The 26,052-nt window shown below is 38.5% G+C and overlaps 1 protein-coding gene across 7 annotated transcripts in view; it reads right to left on the reverse strand.

Moving 5' to 3' along the window:
* MEIS2 (Meis homeobox 2) overlaps positions 1-26,052 on the reverse strand; it is a 171,117-nt gene that overhangs the window by 106,256 nt on the left and 38,809 nt on the right. For 4 of the 7 annotated variants that reach the window (XM_027717005.2, XM_027717006.2, XM_027717003.2 and 1 more), the window contains one exon: positions 12,786-12,931. In XM_027717005.2, coding sequence (XP_027572806.1) covers positions 12,786-12,931 — 146 coding nt within the window. Of the gene's footprint in view, positions 1-12,785; positions 12,932-22,940; positions 23,043-26,052 lie in introns of all 7 variants that reach the window. The other 3 variants (XM_039378320.1, XM_039378318.1, XM_039378319.1) reach the window with 1 other exon arrangement.

Here is a 26,052-nt window from a genome sequence, read left to right on the forward strand (position 1 = left end):
GATGTCAGATCTCAGGCTAAATTTCTAATTCTGGCAATGAGAGAGGAAAAAAAAAAAAAAAAAGAAAGGAAATTTTCCTGATTTCCCTGACGTGCAAACAGAGCTGGAGCTCATTTTATCTGGAAGTCATTCAGACAAATGTGGAACCTTACAGTTACATTATTATAAAGTCATGTTCAAGAGCAAAATTTAATTTTAAATTCAAAATACAATCTCTTTCTTCTTGATACTTTTGAGGAAAGCTGTGTGTGAAATTCAGCACTTTGAGCTAGCATGCACTCAGTCAATATTTTCTTGTGGTCATTCTGCCTCTCTGAGGGCCCAAGCTTCATTTTGAATCCTGAAATCAAATTGCTATAAATGTCTGTAAGTGAAAAACAGGTAAAAAAGCCATGGTTTTCACCTGATTTAGCATTTAAACTTCTTTAGATTAAATTTGCATTGGATCTATGACCTCAAAAATCAACATGGATTTTGAATGCTCAAACAACTTCTGGTGATTTGTGTTGCTATTTCATCGAGATGTTGGAGCAGATGTCAAAAATACTGTGGAACACTAAGCTAGGTAAGGGTTGATTTCAGACCTATACCTTACCCAGATACTGGTGAAACTTCACATGCTGTAAATGGAGAGCAGTGTAAGTATCATGACAGTCTCTGCCTCTGAATATCTGATAGGCAGATATTTTTAACATAAGGTCCTCAATACAAACTCTCTTCCTTTTCCAGTTTGACAGAGCCTAAGCCTGGCTGACCTTCAGCATCCAATCCCAATGCCTGAAGGGACAGTAATTAAATATTTTTCTTAAGCTTAACTCTTCAATTTGTGTCTCAAGCCCATTTCTAGTTTGAATTTGTGAGTTAATTTTGTAATAATTTTACCACTGACAGATAAATGAAATGTCATTATGAACGTTGAAACAAATACAACAAAAATTTAAACCCGAAGGAAGCCAAATTTGCTCTAATTTCAAGATACTTTTCAGTTTTAATCATTAATAAGAAAACATGGAAATAGGAGAAAAGCTTCAGGCAACACTTCAGTGTAAGCGCAGGAATGCAAGATGTTTCTCAGCAGTATACCTTCAAATGTTTTTTGAGTCTAGTTTTAAAAGTGCTAAGCAAAGGTACTTCCACAAATTGTTCTACAGTCTCAATGACTGGGGCTCGGCTGTTGAATTCCATTATTCCTGCAAGATGTTTTGTTCTTCTTCAGTAATTTCCCCTCTTATCTCTTTGTAGCCTGTGCTTGTTCACCACTTCAGTATATGCATTGTCTGTCTAGGGCTAGATCTTGTATTTTTGGGATGGATGGAGAGAGCACTGGAAATAACAATGCAGCTCTTATTTCTCTCATCTGCTTTCAGCCTCTGTTACCCTTTTTTGGGAATAAGGGTCCTGATAGTCCACGCTCTCCAAACATCTTCTGTATCTTTCTCAGACTCTCACCAGACTGGCCCCAGGCTAGTTTCATAATCATCAAGAAAAAAAAAAAACAAACAAACAGTCCTGATGTTCAGCATGAGATCATAACACGGTGATCTCACTCTGAACATTACCTTTCACTACAGCAGCTCTATTGACTTCTTTGCTTAGAACAGTTTGAATTTCCCACCAGTTCCATTGTGTGATATTTGGCCTCTTTTAGGTGAGATACTTTTTTAGAGAGTGAACCTACAGGGCACTGAGTAGAAAGCTCATGAGTCCTCAGGCCTTGCTTGAAAGAGTTTTCAGTCTCAGCAAGAAGTTTGCTGCAGTGCTTGTTCGGGAGGCAGTAGAGCATATTAGAGCGCTACTGGGTTGGAGAGTATTGTATCTTTTCAGCTGGGGCTTTGAACAGGATTCAGACCCCAGGAGCTAAACTCTTGATATTTTCACAGTTCTACAGTTATGCTTATTTGTATCTATTCTGGCAAAACACCAGTCTTGTTCATTTGTAGACATTTTATTCTCCTGCTGCACAAATAGGTTTGCACTGGTTCATAGTGGGATTTAACTCCTTTGCAAACATTATTGCTTTCTAAATGGACAGTTTTTGGGGAAGAAAAGGGAGAGAAAGTGGCAAGAGCCTCTTTTCTCTGAAAGTTGTTTGCATCCAAGAGAATCATGGGATAGAAGTTCATAAGAGTCAGGACAGCTAAGATTATTTATAGCAGTAAATTGTCTGCAAATCCTTAGGTTAGATATGCACTAAATATTGGGATTTTTTTGGTCTGAGAAGTGTTTACTTGAGAGTTCATGGCCACCATACAACACATGCATAAAAAGTAGGCTATTTAAAATCGAGATGTAAGTGGGCATATTATGTGGAAAAACGTGGACTTCTTAGGATCGCCATAAAATTCTGCAGCTCAACCCACCATTCACAGAGAAGTCCATACCAACTCAGGAAGCACCTCTCTTTCCTAAGAGATACTAGTTCATGCAGTAAAGTGTCCATGTGTAACTGGTAGAAATCAAATTGAAAACAGACAAAACTAAGTAAGACAACTCTTGGATTACTCCACCAAGAGAGCAAAGGAGGGCAAAAGGGAGACTTTAAATTAAATATTGATTAAATAAATTAAATTATTTTCCCTTTTTCTGTTGTTGACAACAATTAACCTGTTTTTTGCATGTGTTTCCACTTAATTTCCTACTTTATATCTGAAAGAAAACATCAGAATATCCCTTTGTAGTTGAAACTAAGGCACTCTTTAAACATTTAGATTTTGAAGTGATACCTCAAATTAACCAATTTTCCTTGCAATTTACATATGCCACCATTCCTATGCACCACTCCTTTGCTGACTCCCGCAAATACACACATCACTTTTCTGACCACATAACACTCCTTATTCCTGTTGTTATCACACATATCGTGAACTTTCTCACTATTCACATTCTCTATCCCTGAATAATCCTCTTGTGGACTATCAAAATAGCTGTCAGCTATCTGCATATGCTCCTCAGTAGGCAGGGACCTTCCCAATGTGAATCAGGGACTTCGCAATTGTCTTTCTGTCCCTTACTCTTCACTATAGGTCAACCTCCTGCTTCCTGTTTCTTCATTCAAGCACAAGCGGGATGAACAACTGGGAAGCACCTGGCTGAATCAAAAAAGGCAGCAGAAGGATCAGGACTGGCTGAAAAGCTGCCAAAGTCCAATTTCACACGAGGAAACTCCCCGGACTGTTGAAGAGGGGAATATCCACTAGTGACTTCTTGAAGCACGAAGATGCATTTGTTAATACTGTTATACTCCCTTTATTCTCATTATTGCCCCTGGGCCAGCGGTTGATGCCCAAGGTTCTTTATCTTGCTGCTTTCTGGGAAAGATATTTGATACATGATACATGCAGCAATCACCACTTCAGGTCGCCAGCAAGGAAAGGACCTGACAAACCAAACTAATCCAAGCACAAGCCACTTGAGCTAAAGTAGCTTGCAGAAATCATATGCTATCATCTTCACTGTAGACCAACAAGAACACTCTTATTTTTATATTAAATGCTCCCTCATAAAGAGAAAATTTTCCTGAACTTTCAAAGTCTACAGAAGCTCAGGTATTTATACAAGCATTGCATGACTGTCATGCTCATTCAGCAGCTGGATAAAAACACAACAGAAGAGTAATTCTCTGTAATTCAGCTCATGCAAATTATAAGACATAGGTCTCATGCAGTGCTTTTCATCTGTAAATATCAAAAGTACTCCAAAAAGCAGCCACAAGCATTATGCCATACTGTTTAAACAAGGAAACTAAGGCACAGTGTCTTGTCATGGTCACAGCTAGAAACAGAGCTGAAAATTCCCCATGCCTGCCAGAGCTCCCTTGTGCTAAAGCATCCTGGGCACGGTAGTGAAGGTTCGGTCACAAGAGGATGTGACAAACAGCTGAGCACTCGAGAAATTTGTCTTTCTATCATAAAATAGGGGATCACTGAAAGAGTTGTTAAGCATAATTTGTGGACAAAGTGGCTATAGCATTTAACACTTGTTAAGTTGTAAAAATTGTGTTTGTCTACCTGTCTGTCCCTCCTATGATTTCACTACATCTTTTCTGGTTTTTTGAAGGGATCAGAGTTCCACTGGAACTAATGGAAGGAGGACTGAGAGACAACAAGCTTCAAAGTAGTCTAGACTAGGCCATGATTTTATAAAATTCTACTCCTTTCATATAGATAGTATACATTAAGAAAGTGAACAGGAGTTTTCCTATTGCTATGTGATTTAGTTAGATAGTATTTCCACAGTATATCCACTTCAGAATATCAAGCTGCCACTTTGAAATGACCAAATAGGAGTTTAATCCTGATGACAGCCAAATTTCTATAGCACTAAACAAATTGATAAATGCAGATTTTTTTCAAACACAAAAATATTTGCTGCTGTTTACTGGGCTACTCAGATTTATTGTCCTGAGATTGCAAGCGTATGTCATAAGATGTTAAACATTTTATGGACATAAGTAGTTGACTGCTACAAATAAAATACATGTTTTGAACTGCCATCATAAAAAGGTGAAACCAAGATTTTAAAAAATCTTTATGGCATTATACAGTAAGTTGACAACCTATCATCCAGTATTAGACAAAACAACGGAAATACGTTTTGGCAGATTTGGGGCTAGCAGTTAAAAATAAAAAATAACAAATGTAAACACATGAAAACTGTATTGCCATTATGCTTAAAGACAATAATAAATCTTTAAAGATGCCAATGATTGCTTTAGATGCTACAAATGACTGCTGCCAATCAACTCTAAAATATGTAATGCATGGTATTCTAAGTATCATAACTCAAGGCAAACTCCACAACACCACAAGTAATATTCTCCACCATAAACTACTCTATTCATTAGGCAGCAATAAGAATTGACATCTCTATTTCTTTGCAGTTGTGGAACTGTTGGCAGAAACACTCTCCTTTTTTTTCTGAATAACTCTAATTTTACCAAAAACTTCCTTGAAACCAATTATCCTGCTCATGGATCTTGAAAGGAAGGTCTTAAACATATCCTTAGGCAAAACTGAGAGGCGGTATCACTTTGCACCAACAACAGCAATTGTTTTTTCCCTAAAATTGTATTTTATATCTACATATATGTGCATATTACAGAGAGAGGGAGAAACTATGAGTTTTCTGATGACAACATGTTTAGGTAGTGGAACTTAAAGACACTCCAAAGAATGTTCCCCTCTTTTTGACTGTGATCTTGATCTTCAAAGGCTTTGAAAACATTTGTTAGTGCAATGTTTTTATAGTGTTTAAGCACTATTTATATTTGCATCTTTCACTTACTTCCTATACTGATTCTGCAAAGCTTTGTAATATGACAATAACAACCAGAAAAAAATAGCCGCTGATCCTATCTTTTGCTAGGCCACATTCAGCTTGCTCAGTCAAGGCTTTTTAATCAAGCCTCAGCTAAAATCATGCACATGTTTTTCATTACACTCTCTTCTCAGGAATTCCCTGTTTGAAAATGGCAGGTAAAATGTTAAATTGAGGAGTAACATCCAGCCACATTATCTGATGGTTTGGCAGCAGCTGACCTGTCACATGAATGAAATTCACCTTGCTGCAGTTCTGACACATTGTGTGGCCTGTTGATGAGGAGGAGGCAAAAACATGCAGGGTAGTATAAAGACAAAAAACAAGGAGAGAAAAAGATAAAACATAACTAGCTAATATCAGACAGGGTAGTGTGAAAAACTGTGATAGTAGGCCTAGAAGAGGACCCATTTGGTAGACTCAAGGGCTTAAATTGTCCTAGTGGCACCATGAAAAAATTTTGCTGCAGCCTCTCAACCTACCAGGGATGTGGGGAGGGAGAGGAGATGAAGGGGATGGGAGAGCCAGAGGAGAAGTGTGTTGTGATTCATTTACTTGTCCCTTACAGGATTCACAATTCAGGGATTCTTGCAGCGGGGGGGGGGGGGGGGGGGGGGGAAAGAGGGTGTCTGTATTTGTGTGTGAATTTCACCCTATATATAACTTGGAATCTTATTAGATAACAACTCTGTGACACTGCAAATCCAGTATTTCTCAGCATACTATTTTTGAAGCTGAAACACACCATATTTTGATCTCCAAAGAAGTACAATAAAGATCCCCCCTTCCAAATAAAAAGAGAAGTAAAAAAAAAAAACAACTGAATGCACGTGTAATAATTTCCAGGCGGGCTTCCTGGGATTGTAACTGATTATTTAAATTTTGGACTGTCTCTTTAATTTGAGGAGCAGGGAGAGAGGCGACAGATGGCAGACAGAATTGACTTATGTCCTCTATTCTTCTAAAGAAGAAGGGGGAGTGCAGAAAGTTTGATCGAGGCAAAAGCTACAGTACATAGGCCTGGCTATAACTATCTAATAGGTCTTTTGACGGATCGGTTCAGAATATTTAGCGTTTTTTTCTCCCCCAGACAGTCTTTGTAACAAACTCACAGTCCTGGAGGTTGCCATGGGTGACGAGAGCGCTGACATCCAGTCCCAACTACAAATAAGCACATGACAAACGGGCCCAGAGCCCTTGGACAGCCCTGAACCTTGGTGACCCCTAAAAAACCCAGCCTCCCCATACTCATGCCCCCCAAAAAAGCATTACTGAGTATATTTTTTAAAACTGAAAGCTTGCACTTAATTGGAAACACTGCCGTGTAACCAAAATGCTTAGGACAGCATGTACAAGTAAAAATAAATCATGCAGCATTGTTATTTAATGTGCTGTGACATCATTTCCTGAAATTAAACAGAGATGACACAGATTCAGACAGTCCCTACTAAGGTTCAGTTCAAACAATTCACAGATGTTTTCCTCCAGCCAGCAGAAAACAATGTGGGGCTTAAAGCACTCCTCTCCCTCTCCCACTTTGCATCTCCCACTCCCTCTCCTCAGCCTTTTCGCTGGTATGAGGAGGTATGGCAGTTTTATAATACATGCTCCCGCAAAAATATTCTTTTTTTAATTTAATTACTCAGGCTGTTGTACTAAATAGATGGATCATTGTGTCACAAAAGCATCAATTTTTCAGAAGAAATAACAGATGTCTATGTAACAATGATTAGATTAACCACTCCCAGACAAAGCTAGCTTTTGAGGCCCACACACCCCATGACCCCGGGTTCCCTCTTCTGTAGGGGGTGGATGTAGAAATGTCAGATCTAATCTCAGATTCCATTTTTAAAACAAACAAAGCCCCACCCCCACCCCATTTCAGCTCTTTTAAGATTGTGGTGTTTAAAAGGTATGTGAATGTTCAGTCTCTTACTAAATCTTCAGGACAGATTTCATGGCAGCGGACTATGAGCGCTCAGAGGATGAAATCTTTCAGCCTGGGATCAGAAGTGCCATTTAGAGAAAGATTTCCAGTTTTACTCTGCCCTCGCTGGTGACACCGTAGTGCAGGCAGGCAGGACAGGAGGAGGATACTGGTGACGTTAGGCAGGGCTGTGCTACCACCAGCAGTAACAACAAATGCTAACGGCCGCCACCAGCTCTTCTGGTGAGAGACCAGAGCAACTGTGGGGTACAAAGAGGCACAGCTCTACCACCTTGAGGACCACAGGATCACAGGTCATTGGAGTTAAACATTCAGGTACTGATTTTTCTTTAGCACTAGGGTGAAACCATTTAACCTTTCCTCACAAAGTTTACCCAGCTGAAAAATGTGCGCAATATTATTTTGTAGGACATGCTTCCAACAGGGTGGTGTTTGTGCAGAGAGGTCCGTTCTACAGGAGCAGGCAACTAGCTGAAAACTCAGCACATAGCCAGCCTTGCCTAAAAGCAGACGTGGAATAAAACTGTAACTTGGGCTCCTCCAGCTCTCTGACTGTGTGGTGCACTGAGGTGGAAATGGCAGTCATGCGAACACACACGTAGGTAGTTTTGCAGGAGAATCAGAGGACATCATCCATCTCCTCTCTGTACCCTCAGAGGGTATAACATGTCACAATGCAGTCCAACACATGCAGTAAAATTCACCAGAATGACTTCACATTCCTATATTTTTATGGAGTATCCCATCCCATTTTAATGGGACAGAGGTCTGTTGTATTTCTGCCTTGGTTGTGTTTTTTTAAAGTACAGCAAAAACAGCAATGTGAAGAATCCTTCTCCCGGATCACATCTCTGAGAAAAGCTGTTCTTCTACAGTTTGATATGAAAGTAAGCTGTTCAGTATAGAGTGCAATAGCCAGCTATGTTCCTAACCTTCCTTTAGGGTATTATTCCTAAAATCACAATATAGGAGGAGATATTTATGGAGGTGGGATGGATTCAACTTCTTTGAACATTTGCTCCAAGACTGGGTTTGGCTGATGACATTCATCTCTAGAATCAAGTCTAATGAATAAATAAAATAGGTGCCCTGTATAAAAGGCTTGATAAACCATTCATCAAGATATGATAGATTCACATTATATTCTCAGATACACCCACATAAATACAGAAAAAAGTAAATCTGTTTCAGTAAGACTATTCATATTATCCAGTCTGGACACCTGAATATGACAAGTTAAGAAAATTAATTCAGGTAAGTACAAAAGCTGTGGGTGGTTCATTTTAACACTTTCCAGGAGAGCTTACTCTAGCCTGACAATGAGGCAGATGAAATCAAAATCTATTCTACAATATACTGTGTAAAGAGCAAGATTTTCAGCCATAGGATTGTGGAAATCAGGCTAAAATTACACTGTTCAGTGTTGGGAGACAAAATTTCAGCTAGCAAAAAAAGAAAAAAAAAACAGCTCGACTACACTGACTTCAGTGGAGACATCCCAAATAGTATCAGCCAGGAATCTGGCACTGTTATAAAAAAGGTTTAGTTTGCAGGGTACCATTGTTAAATCTGGTACTTTTAGTTAAGATACATATCTTCTTGCAGACTGTAACAAAAGAAACAACCAAAAAAGAATTTTAACAAAGGGCATCACTCCAGGTAAGTGTCAAAGAATAAACCAGCTCTCTAAAAGAAGGTGAAAAAATGTAGTCCTTGACACACTATGATGTAGAAATGGATGAACTACCAGAGGTACAAGTCCATAGAATGGTATAATTACTTCCTTTATATCTTTCCTCTCTTCTGATTATGTATGTATATTTTAAAGGTCCTCCATCCTTCAAAAGGGCATAGGAGGAGGGGCACTGGCTTTGTATAGTTCCTGGTAAGAAATCCTAATCTCAACACTGGCATAAGCTGGAGGTGTCTATACATTTGAGCACTTCCTGTTTTCACTTTGTGATCAAATATGTTCTTTGCAGGGAAAATAGGGGAGCACTTGAGGGAGGAAAGCAGAGATGTCTGAGAGGCTAATTGAGTGTACTAAGGAATCCTGGGTGTAGAGGAAAAGGGGTCTTCCAAAGCTATGAATAAACTCGTGGCTTGGGTCAGATTTCTTGTTGTTTCTTTTCTTTAACCACCTTTGAACTCAAGTAAAAACAGCCTTAAATGTCAGGTTTACCTTTCTGATGTTGTAATTTTTATGTACTATTGAAAAGCTTATACTACCAGACCAGGATTTCCTCTACTTTCTTAAACACTGGATATTATCCAGAAATAGCATACACAATTCCAGCCAATTCATCCTTAGATCTTTCATCTTCTGGTACTGTTGTAATTCCAAATATAAGACAGAGCTCAGTAAGTGAACGAGAACACGACAGAAGCTCCCGCTCCTTGCATTTGATTTCCAACAATAAAAATGTGCATGTGTATCCTATTTCAAATATAATTAAAATTAGTGCAAAATGGAAGCTGTGATAGGGGCTAGAAATTGTTTTGAAAGATACAGCCTGTCAGACACATTCATCCTACATCAGTGTTCAAGTGCCTGTCTCTTCAAAAAAGCCACTTAGGCCATTCAATTTTTAAAATTGACTGCCTTAGGAGTTTGCAAACCGATTGAATAAAGGAAAAAAATAGCATTTTATTTAAAATCATAAGTAAATACAACTAGTCAGAACTGAGTTACTCTTTTGGAATTTGACAGTCTAAAGGACTTTCAGGTTTAATCCATGACATAAGAGATGAACTGCCTGCCACTGCCTCTCCTTCCAGGGAAATCAGAGGTTAATGATTTTTGTCATATTGAGACTAACAGCTAACAATTGCTACAGTTGGCCTTTAGTATTTTATTTGTCCTTTTGAGGTATTCAGAATAGGTGACAATGGCTTGCAGTTGAGAACATATGTAGAGAGACCCCTGTGGCTTATGGAAAAGTTGCTCCATGCTGGTTGGGTGTTTGTAAAAAAAATACATCCAGAGCTCTTTTATGTTCCCCTCCTTAATGAATGCATGAATGTCAAAATGTACCAATGGCCCATTCAGGGGGCAAAGCCTAAGCAGCTCCTTCTTTAAGAACACATCCTGAGACGTAAAATACATTTGCTTAACAAATTAAAATAATGAGATAATTCAATTAGTTTCTTTAAAAAAAAAGGGAGGAAGAAAAAAGGGTACATCAGGGGATTATTGTAATACATGAACAGGTCATACAGCACAAAGGAGGAACAAACCAATTTGAAATAAGGTTAGACTAGTAATGAAGGAATGTACATTGAATCATGGACCACCATTGTAAAGATATTTACTTGAAACAATAAAATTGTACATCACAGATTCCCCCTTCTGGCTCAGCCAGCATTGCATTTTGAATGGGCAAGCTAATTTGAGAAAAAGTGTGGGATCTTTAAAAGAAAGGAGCTCTCTTCCTTCCCTGCACGTGTTTATGGCAAGAATCTTTCTGAATTTACATTGCACTGGTCAGGGGTCTCCATTATCAGTTTGCAGGTCTGAGAATTACAGCACAGTAAATCTTTCAACACCTGCAAACTCATTAAAGCCTGGATGGTAAAGGGTTTGAGGCTTTTTCGTGTTCATTTAATCTGATTTCTGTGAGGCCATCCTCACCAGTGGTGGCAAATTTCCTTAATTCATGCAGGATGGAGAGGGTCAGGAGAAAGAATAGAAACAAGGAAAAGGGATTTCAAAAAGCCAGGACGACTTTCCTCAGGACAAGCAAGAGGCAGTTGACTGTTTAATAAGCAAGTGTCAAATGCTTTCAAGGAGCACATAAGAAAGAAAGGCAGGAAAAAAAACCCAACAAGATACCACAAATTTCATAAGAGGAAATGGAGTTAGTACAGAGATGGCTATACAAACCAAACTTATTTGTGGCCCTGCTTTTCTCTGTCTGCCTGTAATACTCCTCTAAAGATACCCTACAGCTAAATGAAAAACCTTCCACTCACACTCACTCGACATCCAAATTAAAAACATTTTACAGGTTAGTAAATCTCCAGCTGAGGTGATGTAGCAAAGAACAGCTGTGAAGTAATTTTGATAATGATGAGAATAATAAGCACATGGCAAGGTTCAGGGCTTTGCTGTTGCAGCTTCAGTGCTCCTGAATAGATAAAAGTGATTAAATACTCCTGATTATCCTTGACCAATATGTAATGGATTTACAGCCCTTTCAATTAGTCAGTATTTGCTTAGGACTCATTATTTTGTCTTTGGTTAAGTAATCAGCCCAGAGACTCATGTTCTGTCTAATTCCTCTGAGCCAAGTGGGTACAGGGCACCTGACCTTTGAAATGGCCATAGCTGGGAGGCAGGAATAACCACTACTCCAGCGGAGACACTGGCTATTCCAGCTAATCCTGACCCCACAGGCCAGATCAATGCACCTTAGTTTGCTACTAATGTCCTTACATCAAAATGATGGTTTAGAAATGTGAATCTGTCACTCCCCCCTTTAGCTGTGCTGCTAGCAGAGCAGTTCAATAGTCCCTATCATAAATAGATCGGGTCCTGAAATCATTACTCAGTAACCAACATCAGCTACCGAGAAAATTTGTAAAACTTTGGTAGAAAAAGAGGTAGTTAACTACAGTTAGCTTTTTAAGCCTTATCAAGTGAGAAACAATTGTAAAGTGAAAGGAAGAAGAAAATCAATTGATAATTTTACCAGTTTCCATTATTTCCCACATGAAATAAACTACAAACAGTGATACTAGATTTTCTATTGAACCGTGTTTTGATGCCTAAGTGAAGCTATAATGACAACAGAACACCAACACATAAAACTAATAGTAAGAAGAGGATAAAGACAGACCACAGAAAGCATTGCTATGTCACATATTTAATCTCTCTCCCCCAAATGTGATTATGGCTAGTTTTTAATATTAATGGACTTGAAGAAAAGCTAAAAAGGTGCTTATTCTCTCTGTTACACAACTGAAAAATTAGGGAATCTGGAAGCCTTCTATATTTCTCACAAAAAAGTAACAATGACAAGTTTACAAGCTGCTCCTTTGACTCCCTAACATCCACAGTGTACGTCAGCACGCACAGACCAGGGCTCCCTCTTTCACCACATACATATGAAGTTTGTGTAAACAGAGGCCAGCAATAAACAATCCAGAGGGCAGAACTTTATATGTGCTAAAGCAAGAACCCCCCTTTTGTTGTCTGTAGGAAGATTTTGAATAGTTCAAAGCCAAAATTGGTTACTTCATATATAGCTGGTGTTCCATGCTAAGGCGTTGTACTCTCTCTCTTTTTATTTCTATAGGCATGTATATGTGTATATATACACACACACATATAGATAGATTTCTTTGAGATTTGTCATGATTCCAAGACCCAAGAAAAAAAAATCTGGAAGAAAAAAAAGCAACAAAAACTGAGCCCTAGTAATGGTCCAAAAATTATGGGGACAATTGATTTCTAGTAATGATTAAAAAACCTCATTAGGCACATGAATAGAAATCTGTTTTGGTTTTGGGCACCACTTACTGTGAGATGCTGGAAAAGCCACGCTCTCATGATATTTGTTGCTACTTTGGGGAAAATGCCTCTTTTCTTCTGACGTTTTTTGTCCTTGTCTGGATCATCATCATCTCCTGTACCAGGTGAGGCTACACTGTTGTCTAAACCATCTCCTACAACAAAGAGAAAAACAGGAAGGAGGAGACGTTTAATGAACAAAATATAGAAGCCAAAAAGTATCATTAAGTACCAAGTCACTACCGCAGTTTGCTTGGGGTTTTTTTTGCTAGATCAGGCACATGTATAAGAACATTATAAAGAACACTGATACAAATATGTAAAAATTAAAAACTGTGTCTCTTCAAATACTAATTTTGGTTTCACACATGCATATATCATTAATTCAATTATAACTGTGTGCTTGACATAGTGCAATAGCTCTTTGTCAATTATCGGATTCAATGTGGGAAAACCTGCCACAAGAAAACCCATTTACTGTAAATGCATCCCTACAACCATTCTGAATATATACGTATAAGTAATCAAGTTAAATGTTCTGTAGTCTATATATTCAAGGCTCTCTGCAGAGGTGGCAGTAACCATGTCACTGTTCAGTGCACATAACACACTGTCAGATGAGCCACTCCCCGTAACCATCACCTCCCAGCACACATACATACGCACTCGCAAACACGTACACCTAGCATGACCCTGCATATAGCATTTGCATGACATGAAAACTTCTACGTCTCTGCATCAGTGATTATTATCATTAAAAGAAAAGATGCACATCAAGGTAGAGCTCTCACTTAATCAGAACTTTCCATCAACATCTTTCTCTTCTGTGCTTTTTCCTGGCATTAATTGTGCATTAGCAAAAATCATTTACTTTTAACAGTCATAGTTATTTTTTCTTGCCCTCCAGCAAAAATGCCTTGAAAGCCTGCCTGGAGGGCATCTAAATTATGTATCTGAAAAACTCTTCTGGCAAGGCATTGCAGGACCCCTACTTTCTTAAAATTCATACGAGCACGTCTTCCTGTTTTTGGGAAGGCATCAATCAAGTGCAGCAATATATGCCATATTCCTGCATTAATATTTGAACTAATAACTTTAAAAAAAGGAAAGAAACAAGATCCGACTTGTGGCATAATCAAATGCAAAATAAATGAAGAATACTGGGACAGCACTGAGACTTTATAGATTGCTGTGTTTTCCTTACACATCATTAGCCCGGAGCCACACGAAAGAGGAAAACAGAGAAGTGGAGAGTTTATGCTCCCTGCTGGTGTTTAAGAAGCTGAGGTCCTGGAAGGACATCTGGGAATTGTGCTGAGACGGTGGTTTTTGTAATTTAAGAATAGACATTCATTAGCAGTAAATGCCATAAATCCCATGCTAAGTAAAAACCTTGTCCAAGAAAGCCTAAAACAATAAACTCTGTGCTCAATGTAGCCTGAGCTAGACGGTCCATAGCTTCCTGAGGAATGCTATAGATTCACAAGCTAATTCCTGTAGCCTCGTCTAGATCTGTAGTGCTACTAAAAGAAATACATTGCTGCTACATACAGTCCATTTGCTTCAAAACTTGCATTTCAGCTCCATCTTCCCACGCCAGATCACCCTTCTTGTACTGCCTCCCCTCTGAAAAACCAACCCTTTTGGACCGGAGAGAACAGAAAAAGCCACAGCAAAGAGCTGGCAGATTAATTTTATTGACATTTCCATTTTCGCTGCAATGTGATACCCTCCATCACATGGAAGAGATGACCCTCACTATTTACAGACTGACAGGCCACTTCATTACAACCACGCTGCCCCAAGGCAGAGCAGCTCCTTTCCATCTGCCCAAACACCAGAGCAAGACCCTAAAGTCGCTGCTCTCTTTCTCATGCTCTGTTTTCTTTTTTTTTTGTTTTTTGGTTTTTTGGTTTTTTATTTTGTGTTTTGTTTTCTTTCTGTTAATGATAGAGAAAGGAGAGCCAAATCACAGTAAACTAATCAAAGAGATTACGGAAGCTCTAAACTCTGTAACCAACTGTTCACTCTTGCAATAAATTGGTTATTTAGAAAGCACTCCTTTTGGCTGCTCTCTTCCCCTCCATATAATCCATCCTACTCCTCTGTCTCTCACAGACACGCGTGCGCACGCACACATACACACACACACACACACACACACACACACACTTTCCACTATGCCAAGGAACTGCTGCAAGGCAAATTCTCACAAACACTAATGGCTTCTGACTGCTCCTTGGCAACCCCAGCATTTTAACCTGGGTGGATATGCTCTCCAAAATACAGACACTGGAGCTATCTCATCAGCTGTTCATGTGACACAGATGGAGAGTGGCTATTAGGAGCCAGGCAATGGGCCTTGGGGATCTGAGGTGCTGTACTGTAGCCTCAGGCAATTTTGAAAAGCAGTACCCGGAGATGGGGGGAAAAAATCCCTACTGAAAGTGCAAGTTTGAAGTCAGTCAGTTTGTTTGTCTATCTGTCGTGCGGATAAAGATATCTTTGTCTCTTTATGTAAAAGCAATGCGTGTATGCACAGGATGCGTGGAGCTGTAAAACTTCTGCTCTGCACCATCTTTTCAAACCACAGAAGCACAAGTTCACTCTGTATGGACAAATTCCTGTCTATCTGCATATACATTCTCTCCTGTATGTGAGCATCCTCAGTAGGAGTCGCCTACATGCTAAATCAATGGACCTTTTGAAGAGGTTATTATTATCCTAGTTTTAGAAAGCTAGTAGCAGCCCAAGAAAGGAAAGTTTAGCTAAAGCTCCCATTGCCCTCCCACCCTAATCAGCAGCTGAAATTGTAAGAGTTGGTGCCTCCTTAATTTGTTCCATAACCCCATGAAAGGAAATTCAAATGTTGTACCTCCAAATTATATGAGAAAAAAAAATACGGTGAGATTTGTTGCTCCTGGTGAATCACTAGCCCAATCCTGTGTAACCTGTCATATCTTTAATAGGACTACAACTGCTCACATTAGTGGATACAGTTTCTAATAGGAAGACATCATAGAAATAGCTGTCCCATAAACTGTCTTTTCCAAGATGGAATGATATACTTCTTGCATATAGAGGGTCTGATCTTTTAAATATATCCAAATAAATATCAGTTACGTTAAATGAAGAAAAATAAATTACCAGAACTGAAATAAAATTAACAGACAGGAAAGTCACTTTATGGTATACTGGATTAACTATATTTTAACTACTCTATGAAGGAATCAAAATTTAAATAATTTAAATCATAATTACAAGTGAGTCTGCTTATGTGATCTGTTCATATCCCGGATTGGAAGAGTAGAGTCAAATCCTAAATTGTATGGAAATTGCAATTGTACAAGCATAGTTATCCCAGTTTTCTAGAGGAGAAATTAAGCCTTGATTTTGGCCCACTGTCTCTCTATTTCACCAGCACCAAAAAAAAAAACGATAAAAAATTAAGGATGGCTTTCTCCTCTTTCCATACTGTTCACTCCTTTATTCTCTTGCAAAGAGTAGAAGTGATTGCAAAACCCTATCACTGTTCTAGGAAAGAGGAGAATTCTTAAAAGTGGCACTCTCTTTGTGGAGGTGTCAATGAACTATGCAGAATTCAAGCCAGTAGAGAATTAGGCATTTTACCCAGATTGTTTAAGATAACAGTAATGCTATGAAATAGTCTCAGTAACCCTTATAAAAGATGGAGAGAGTTTACAAGAAACTTTGTAAAGTGACCCACATGGGGTTCCTTAAAGACCGCCTCTTCTAGGGGAAGGTTTTGTAGAGGAGGCTGAAGATGCAAGTCTTCTTTACACAGTGTGAAGTTGGGCTTCCACACTAGCTCTGTGTTCTGGCACTCTTAGCATATGTTGAGTTGCCTTCCACAAGATAAATTGTTTTGCATTGAAAGCAAAGGAGACTACCACTTTTAAAAAATATCAAATAAATACTTACAGAAGGGTTTCCACTGCGCCATAATTCCAACTTAACTTGCTGCAAACTCATTTCCTTGGACAGACAAGCTTGCTGACCCCAATGTTCATGCACTAAGGACCCTTCAAGAAACAGAGTCCAGTTCTACAGAAAGTCTGTCCAACCTTATTGTATCAATGAATTCTTCTCTGTCGGTCCTCCACACTATCACTATCACTATTATCTCAACCCTTCTCAAGTCTTTGCTTGTGTTCCCCAGAGAGTAAAGACCCAGCAACAGATGAAACAAGTGTTGTTTAGAAGCTGCTCATCTTGTGTTTTCACAACTTGTGAACAAGACAAATAACAAATTCCCAATCTATGCAAAATGATAACTGAAAAGGACAACCTAGTCAGGCCAAAGCACAGCAGCCTGGTAACAGTCCAGATTCAAACTATAGAAATAGTTCCTGTTACCATTATAACAAGTAGAGCAGTTGAAAAAGTGATTTCTGGAAAAGTACATTTCAGCACCCAATGTTTGAGTTTCTTCACCATCAGAGGTCCCTTTTCTAAAAATATTGGAAGCAATATGAAAAGCAAGCTAAAGGATTCTGAAAATGAAAGCTGCAGTGTACTATGCTGATCTTAAGTAAGCTCCTCTACAATCTTGCAGTCTAATATTTTGATGGAGTGGAATATGTAGATATAAATGCAAAACAAAGAAGAGACTGCATGTAGCCTATATTCACAATTTGCCATTATTTGTTTGTTTGTACTTATAATGCATCCTTCTGGACACATAAGTATTTTAAACCATTATTGCTAAGGACGTTCAATTTAGTAATATAATCCATATCACCACCAGAGAAAAATCTTAAAAATCTGGTAAATTACCACTGCCAAAAAGCTGGAAAGAGAAGTGTCTGAAGAAGTTTTTGAAGATAAGATAGTCTGTGTTGTAGGGAGAACTAATAGAGAGGGAAGATCAGCTCCAGAATAAAAGACCCTTCAGGAGAAGTCCTTATCTCCATTCCATCCGGTTAAAATCATCAGGCTTTTAGCCTTACAGCTCCAGTAGATCACAGCCCTTTGAATAAAGTCCTGGCTATGGATTGGGGTTTTTTTCCTCCTCTTAATGATCCCTGTTCAAGGAAGTTGACTTAAGTCTCTTCACACCACAGAAGCCGTACTTGTCTCCTGCAGCTTACTTCCTAGGGAAACTGAGTAAAGATGGATTATGGGTGGCAAACCTGGGACTTTGAAAATCACGAGCAATTCAAGTGGGCTTCCCAGCTTACAGATGTGTCATCATCATCAGTGCTCTGCCAGTATGCGTGCTGGTTTTGCTAAATTACTTTACTGCTGGAGGAAAGGAGACATCAGAAGCTGTTCAAACCCGACAGGCATGCTCAGCCACCACTTCCTGGAGTGGAGTATCCACAAGTGAGCTGCTGTAATCAGACCACTGTGTCCCTCCCATTTTGTGTCTCTGAGACACCAGGCACATATCTCATGGTGCTCTGTTCTATGTCTCAGTGAGCATCTTGGAGAGAAAGACAGGTTGGACACTGGTGCACTAGTGGGAATAGGAAGACTTCAGATATACAGCACTACCATCTCTCTTACTACAGAAAATGTTATTCTTTTGCCCTTCTGGAAGCAGTAAGGAGACAAAAAGCTGGGCTTCTCTCTTGCTATTCTTTGGAAGATATTTATGATCTTTTGCTGTCCCAAATAAAACCCAGTAATTCCACTGTAAAGATGACATGTACGAATTTCACACAAGGCATGAATAACTATTGAAAATTCAAATAGGAGGAAAACCTAAGCCACTGTCAGACCTCACCTACAAAGCCATTCTACATGATCTAATTACATCTTTGCATAGTTTGTCAGTCAGGAGCAAGTCCCTATTGCCATCTCACAATATGTCCTAAAGGCTTAAAGAGTTGCATGGTATCTTGTATATAAAGTGTATTTACAAAAAGAGACAGAATAAAAACTGCTCCTTTTCTATTTGTGGATAGGCACCTTTATACAATCATTAATATATCTCATTTGCAAAAAGGCATTTACAACTATGGAATGACATTCCAGCTCTGTTATTATAGCCATGCATGCTATAAAATCAGTGACCTAAGGCTTTCAAATCTGTTTGCAAAACTGTTATGTTTCACATTTCCCCTTTTATATTTTTCAGCCCAAAATTAAGAAAAAAGACTGGCTTTTTTGCGTCCTTAATTTTCTGTGTTTAGAGCTCATGTTTATTTGTGAAGTGGATTGAGAAACCTTAGAGATTCTACCAAAAGCCAAAACTGTATTTTTCTAGCTTTTTTAAACACAAAAATAATAAACAGTAGTTTAAATGTTAAGGTCTTTTATACAGCCCAAAGGTTCATGATTCGTTCATTGCATCCAACATTTTTTCACATCAGGTGAAAAAAGTATTCCAATGCAGACAAGGAGAACAACAGTAAAGCAACCTGCTAATTACTGATCTCTCTTACGTTCCTGCTGTGCTAAACTGTCCAGACATGTTGAAGTGAAATTTTTCTGCGATTTTCAAGTGACTAGTTCATGGCCCACTGCCGTGGAGTGCAGGAGAAGGGACGAAATGCTTTAGTTTACATGCAACATTTACTAACTGTGTGGGTTTTCCGACATTAAAGAGAGGACAGTGACCCATGCCACCTTTTTCACACTCAAAAGAGCACTGAAAAAACAGTCTTCATAGGCTTACCTCAGGCTTCCCTGGCCCTTAACTCCCTCCCCCCAGGGTAGGAGCAGAAAGAGAAAAAAGAAGGGATTTTATGCTCCTTTCTCTTCAACTTTTCAGGCGGTATAAGCAGCATTTAGCAAATTCAGCCTCCAAATGGCTCCAAATGCTCTGAGCTGCAGGGGCTCATCCTTTGTTAGCCTCCCTCTATTTACACAGGATTTACGCAGGCTCTCCACTGAAGAGACCACATGTTTCTGACAGAAAGCACTTCCATTCACACTGCATCAGGCAACAGGATTGTAACCACTGCAGCTTCACGCTGACCTGAGATTAGGGATTTCAGCAACATTGAGATGGTAACAATCTGCTAACTAACGAAAATTATCCATGGAGAACTCTGCTGCTTACTTCAGTTAAAACTACCGTGGCCAGATAGATTAGGTTACTTAAAAGGGCAATTAAGAACTAGCTACTGTCAAGAATATGCATGTCCATCTACAAATAACATACGCATACAGAGAAATATCAGCAGGGGAAAAAAAAATTTAAAAAAATCATGCTGCAGCTTGGATTAAAACAATTTCACCCACTGGTTGAAGACATAAAGTGTAAAAACAGACAGATGGACACATATGTAAATGTGGCTGCATTTGTTTCTCTGGAACTGGCAAGTTAGTAATAAGAGTGTAGTTTAATGATTTATTTTTCATGGTATTTTCACACTGGTTAACTGGGCAGTGGCAACATCCATACAGAATTTAGGGAGCAGGATAATTCATTCCATCTAATTGGTGCTGGGGCAAACAAACTGAAATAGGTGACCTCTCATGGCTCTACTTACAAGAAGTCAGCACTAGAACCTGATATCAATCTGGGGATTTTTAAAATTTAGTAACATTTTTTTAAAATCAATTTGGCCAGTCAGGATTTCTGCACTGAGATTTTTTTCCCCCAGATTTAGTATTTGTGTCAGGGTTTTCAAATGGATAACACACACACAAGCACAACAAATGTTGCTGTTTGGAGCTTGTGATTTTTTGCTCAATAGCTTTTCATTGGGCAAGAGAAAATTGGATGGGAGCACAGGGCCAGAAAGGACCACATAGATCCAGATTTTTGATGAGTTTTATTTTGACGTTTTAATTTGGCAAATTATTTTGCTTCTGCAGCAAAACAATTCACTTCCATAATAGTAACTCCTGCATGCATCTAATAAGCACTTCAAAAGAACTAGGTATATTCTAAAGTTCTCCATAGTATATCATAATAAAGCTCTTCTGGGCACTCAATGATTCATTTTTAGTGATCTCTCAAATGCCCTTACCCACAGTTAACACTCAGATTTTATTAAGGAAGAAAGCAGGGACAAATGTCCACTTAAGTCCCAGCTCTCAAATTCAACTCTGCTTGCGCTGCAGTACCTAAATCTAAAGCTTTTCTAATGTTCTATTCACCTCCCCTGTGTGGCATTTCTGCTAACACAAGAGTTCACAATCTTTCAGCCCCAAACACAGAAGGCTGCTATCTTCGAGTCATCCAAGGAATGTGCCAGATACTATCATCTCTCCTGCAATACAAAGAACCAGAAAGAGGCAGAGACCAAAAGGAGACCGTGCTGATCAGGTTACTAAGGTCCAGAAAGTCTTTCCCAGAATGCTAAATGTTAATCTTTGAACCAGCAAATGTTATAATTAAGATCCTTGTAGTTGGAGGAAACGCTAGCCTGAGAAGTCAAAGGTGCAGCCATTTGAAGTTGTATTTTTTGCACATTTATCTTAATCTCACACCCCTCATGCTGGCACAACCACTATCAAGCACTTGTTCTATTCAAGCAAAATTATCATGAATGTCAGTGGCAGTTTTGCCTGAGTAAAGAGTGTAAGACCAGATCCTTGTCTTGTTCAAAGAGAATTGCAAACACTGCACAATTCCATAGCAGATACACTCATTAAAACTTGTGGTTTATGCTGATTTATTATGCTCTTCTATTTAAAAGTGAAACTCACTTTGTACCTCAACAGGAAAGTGTTCAATGCACTTGTTTCTACATGGTTTTAACTTCAATTCCCAGCCTCCCCACCTCAGCACAAGTTGGGAAGTTAACTCCCATTTTTTGGTGTCTAGGCTGAAGAAAGACATTATTAAAATAGGTTTAAGTATTTTATATGCTTTGGTAACTACTTTACAGTGTGAATGTAAATAGCTGTTATTGTGTTTAAATTTTTCATTCTACTAAACACTGTCACAAAAGTGTCCTTGTGCTGCAGTCTAATAGAGTTCTTTTTAAATCACTTTTTTATATATTTTTAGAGACGTATTTTTAGTATTCTCATAGTAATTCTGTTAAGAATACCAGCTGCAGACTGGCTACAGCTGGGGCAACAATAACAAGTCATTAAAGAAATCAGCAGACAAAAAAAAGTTGTGTTTGTTTTTTTTTTTTTAAAAGCACGTCTCCTCTAAGAGACTATTTTCCTTTTTGTAGTTCCGGGATAAAGTTTTTAGTTTTCTCAATCAACTGTACAAAAGTAAGTATACATTAAAAAAACTATATTGTATTTAAAGTACCATGTCTTATTTGTTATCCTTTTATTTTTGTCCTTACAGTAGTATCGAATGTGGGTAAAATAGCAAAGTTCAATTAAAATTCTACCTGCAGTTGAAGTTAAGTAATTTAGCTCAATTGTACCTCATCAATATTTAACCTTTAACATTTTGCAGTTGTTTATATATAGCAGAATGTAGAGAACTTAAAAGTAGATGATGGCTAACATCCTGTACTGTTCTTCTTCATTAAATCATTAACGTAGTTCCTTTTAAGAATAAAAGTGACTTTTTTTTTTCAAAGGAAAATAGCCATCAGAGCATCTCAATTTTCCTTACAGCTGTTAAAAGCAGTTATGAACTGTGAGATATTTTAATGTCTTGCAGTTCTCCTTAGACCACATGCTGTTGGACACAGCAGCTTGTTCAGGAGACAGCTCTTAAAATGATGCCCACTAACACAGAAAGAGACCATGTACTGTTCACACTAGAAACCTCTCTTTAAATAACCCTCTTTAGAGGGTTATTTACCTATTAAAAAAGCACCAGTTGAAACATGACGTACAAGTACACATGCATAGGATTTTTTCATCATTTCCAAAAAGTAATTAAAAAAGAGTTAGGACTAGAAAGGTAACAGATAGTTATTCCTGAGAGATACCAAGTTAAAAGCTTCAGTTTTTAAAAAGGACATTTGTTAGGCCACAAGTCCAAAATGCACATTGGTCTATTTTAAGACACATTAAAGAAAAAATGGTGGATGTCTGAATGCACAAAAAAAAGATGTTTCAATAGAAAAGTGTCAAAATGAAGCATAAAAGCTTTTTCAGGTGATAAAATATACACAAATGTGTATGTTACATAAAACACAAGAGTACTGTCTTGATATGCATTCACAAACACTTGAACAGCATAAGAAGAGATGTTTTCTGTGAATGCATAGTTCAGAAAAAATTTAAAAATACAAAACAACTCCAAACTTGGCAAGTCTTACATACCATAAGAGCTCCAACACCTATGCACAGTAGGGTGGATTAACCCGCTGGGTGCTGCAGACATATATATGCACCTCCTCCTAAAGTGTTCATTTGGCTGGCAGTCTGGAAAATGCCAGAATGTGAAGGGTTACGTGGGAACACTCACAGTCTGCTCTTGTAGGTTTAAGTTAAAGCCTGTACTTTAAATATAGTGTGCTAGGTATTTGGAAACATAGCTAATACTGTTTATAAGTGTTACGCTATTTGGTGCTCAAAACTAAGGATTCAATCAAGTGCTCACTCCCACTGGTGAATCATGTTCCAGACTACGACTGCATGCTTTGAACCTGTCTGTATTTATTTTCAAGGGTACCATTTTTCAGAAGTCTTTTCCTCCAAGAAGCCTTGTAAAGGTAAAGTGTAAACCATCTATGACTTATGTGCTATAAATATTGGATGTTTAAAAGTGGAAAAAGCCTAAAATATTTTGTCTTTCAAGTACAGTAGACAGATTAAACGAGCAAGCATATGAAAGCTGAAGCCTCTAGTTAGTCCCTGCCAGTTTCTTAGAGTCTGGCTTCAGCCATGAGAGAAGATAGAGTTAAGAATATCCAAGTGCCTCAAGTTGGAAGAAGCAGCAAGCATAAAGACATGAATTCTGGTCAGAAAATTCCAGCTGCTTGACAAAAAAAAAAAAAAAAAAAAAAAAAGAGAGAGACTTTTACGATATCAGAAAGGCAGATAAGCCACTTATTTTCTTCCATCATATAATTTTACCTATTTGTTTCAGGATAATATGATTAAAAATAAAGTGAAAAAGATGGGATGGGGATGGCCATGGCCACCTCTCTCTGTAGCTAAACTGTCCCATAAGATGCTTTGGATTGCCTTAAGTGATTAAAAGAACTGTCATACACATAATTTTGTAGAAACAGGGGGGAAAGTTTTTGACAAATGTTTTGATGAATTGGATTTTGAAAATAAGGAAGCATAAAAATAGCAAAACCACAGGGTACTGACTTGTAACATTACTTGCTTAAAAGTTCACAGCACAAACTGTGACACTTGATGTTTTGCCTTTTTGCTCATAACTTGTAATTACATTTCAAGTCTTTCATTGTAACAGAAAATATTACAAAACACAAATATGCAGTGTCTACAAAGTCTTCCTAGAGTGGTTTGTATCCCTGAGCTTTTTCTAAGGAAGAATCTCACGAGTTGAACTCCAGAGAACTTCCATGACCCTTCTCCCCTGCTTCAGAGAAGACAGGGTTGGCTCTGTGTAGGGACCCCAAATGAAAAACCTGGCAAGTTGTGAGACTTCCCTTTCTTCAGGTTCAGATGGGGAAAACTGAGTTTCCCTCTGGATCTAGATTCTCCTAACCAGAGAGCTGACCCATCTGCCATAAGATCAAATATAAGCCCCACCAATCAAGTAGCAGTCCAGGCTAAATGTGCTGATGCAACAAATTTCCAGATCTTGATCACACTAGGCAGGGGAGTCATTCTTCTCAGTGATGAAGTCACTGAATGCACTCTTAAGGAGATAAAAAATTAAGAACTGGCTGACTTTGCACCATTTGAGTGAGTTATTCGCCACTGACCCAGAACGACAGAACTGTCATGTTCCGACACCAGCTAGGAATGACTATAGACATGGTCATCTCTGACTCCTTGCTGCAAGTCTGTAAGGAGGAAACAGGAATCATTTCTGAGCTGGTTAGTGGCATCAATCCAGAAACTACAGTGTTTAAATGCATTATGCATTAGAAGAAACTTCACACAGTTTCTCCATCTCTCTCTCCTTCTCCCCCTCTTCTTAAAAACTTGGTGAAATGATGCCAATGAGAGGGCTCAGTACTCAAAACAAAAAAGAAAGCAAATAACATTTCAGTAATAAAGATTTGCCTCAAAGACATTAACCCCCCTTGAAATTTTATAGTTAAGACATTTTTACCTGTGTTTTACCATGTCAGCTTTTAAAACTTACCAGAGACTTATACAGCATATAAGAATTCAGATGCTAATAGCATTGGAGCATTATCTAACACAAGATATTCTATACCTTTCTCTGTTATTGGCTCTGAAACTGACCTTCAGAAAACTTTAGGGAAAGGATTTTTCAAACTGCTCAAATAAGCAAGGAATAAACTTTCAATGAAAACTGCTTTGAAAGTAATACTTAATATTGCTTTTGATAGTAATTGGTGGTGGCTCTCAGATAAGTGAATACTATATTTTACCACTTTTAAAGACAAACATGCCAATGCACCCCTGTGCTCATTTGAGCATTACATTTTTTCAAGTCTGAGCATGGCTATTGTTTTTACTAATTCTTCATTTCTAAATGCATGTCAAAAAAGAGAACATCCTGAAATACTCTGTTAGAAGGCAGATTCTTGGACATAAGTACTTGTGATCAAAATAGATGTGCAAGGACATCTTATTTCTATTCTCCTTCAGCTAAGTAGCACTATTTCAATTTATGTTACTAGGAGCAAAATGAAGTCTTAGCACTGCAATTTCAGTAAAGAGACCACACAGTTGTTCATATTTTTGGCTGATCAAAACCATCAAGTATGAACAGTACTGTCATCCAGTCTTTATCCTCCTGGGGTATATGTGGAAATTTGTTCTGAGAGACAATGTGAAAAACTAAGACTTGGCATTTCCCGTTTCTACCTCTGATGAACTCTACCACAAAACACTTTCTGGACCTCACTTCACCTGCCGCACATGCTGCATTTCTGTTTTCAGGGATGGCACACACAGAGCAAGCCAGTTTTCCCAGGAAGAAGTGCTCTGAGGGACCGGGACCTGCCTGTGCTGCTAGTCTCTCTGCAGTGAGGATGCTAAAATGAGCACCAGCCCTGCACATTTGGATGGAGAGAACTTATCCCTGGCTCTTGGAGAGCAGGAAAGAATTATCACACGGAGTGCAGGTCTGGGACCGATTTTCCGAAACGAACACCAGCATTCACAATTCAATTATGAAGCACCTAACGAGGCCACCTTTTCAACCCTGTTTATTTCTTGCAAAATAGATTCACCTGGACAACAGCAAGGAAAGAGAAGTTATATAAAGAAGATGAGCAGGACATCCTTTTCTCCTCAACTGTGCTACTCTCTGGTA

The sequence above is a fragment of the Pipra filicauda genome, unplaced genomic scaffold (assembly GCF_003945595.2).
Source record: "Pipra filicauda isolate LSUMZ 115617 unplaced genomic scaffold, ASM394559v2 scaffold134_size1991817_pilon, whole genome shotgun sequence".
Classification (NCBI taxonomy): Eukaryota; Metazoa; Chordata; class Aves; order Passeriformes; family Pipridae; genus Pipra; species Pipra filicauda.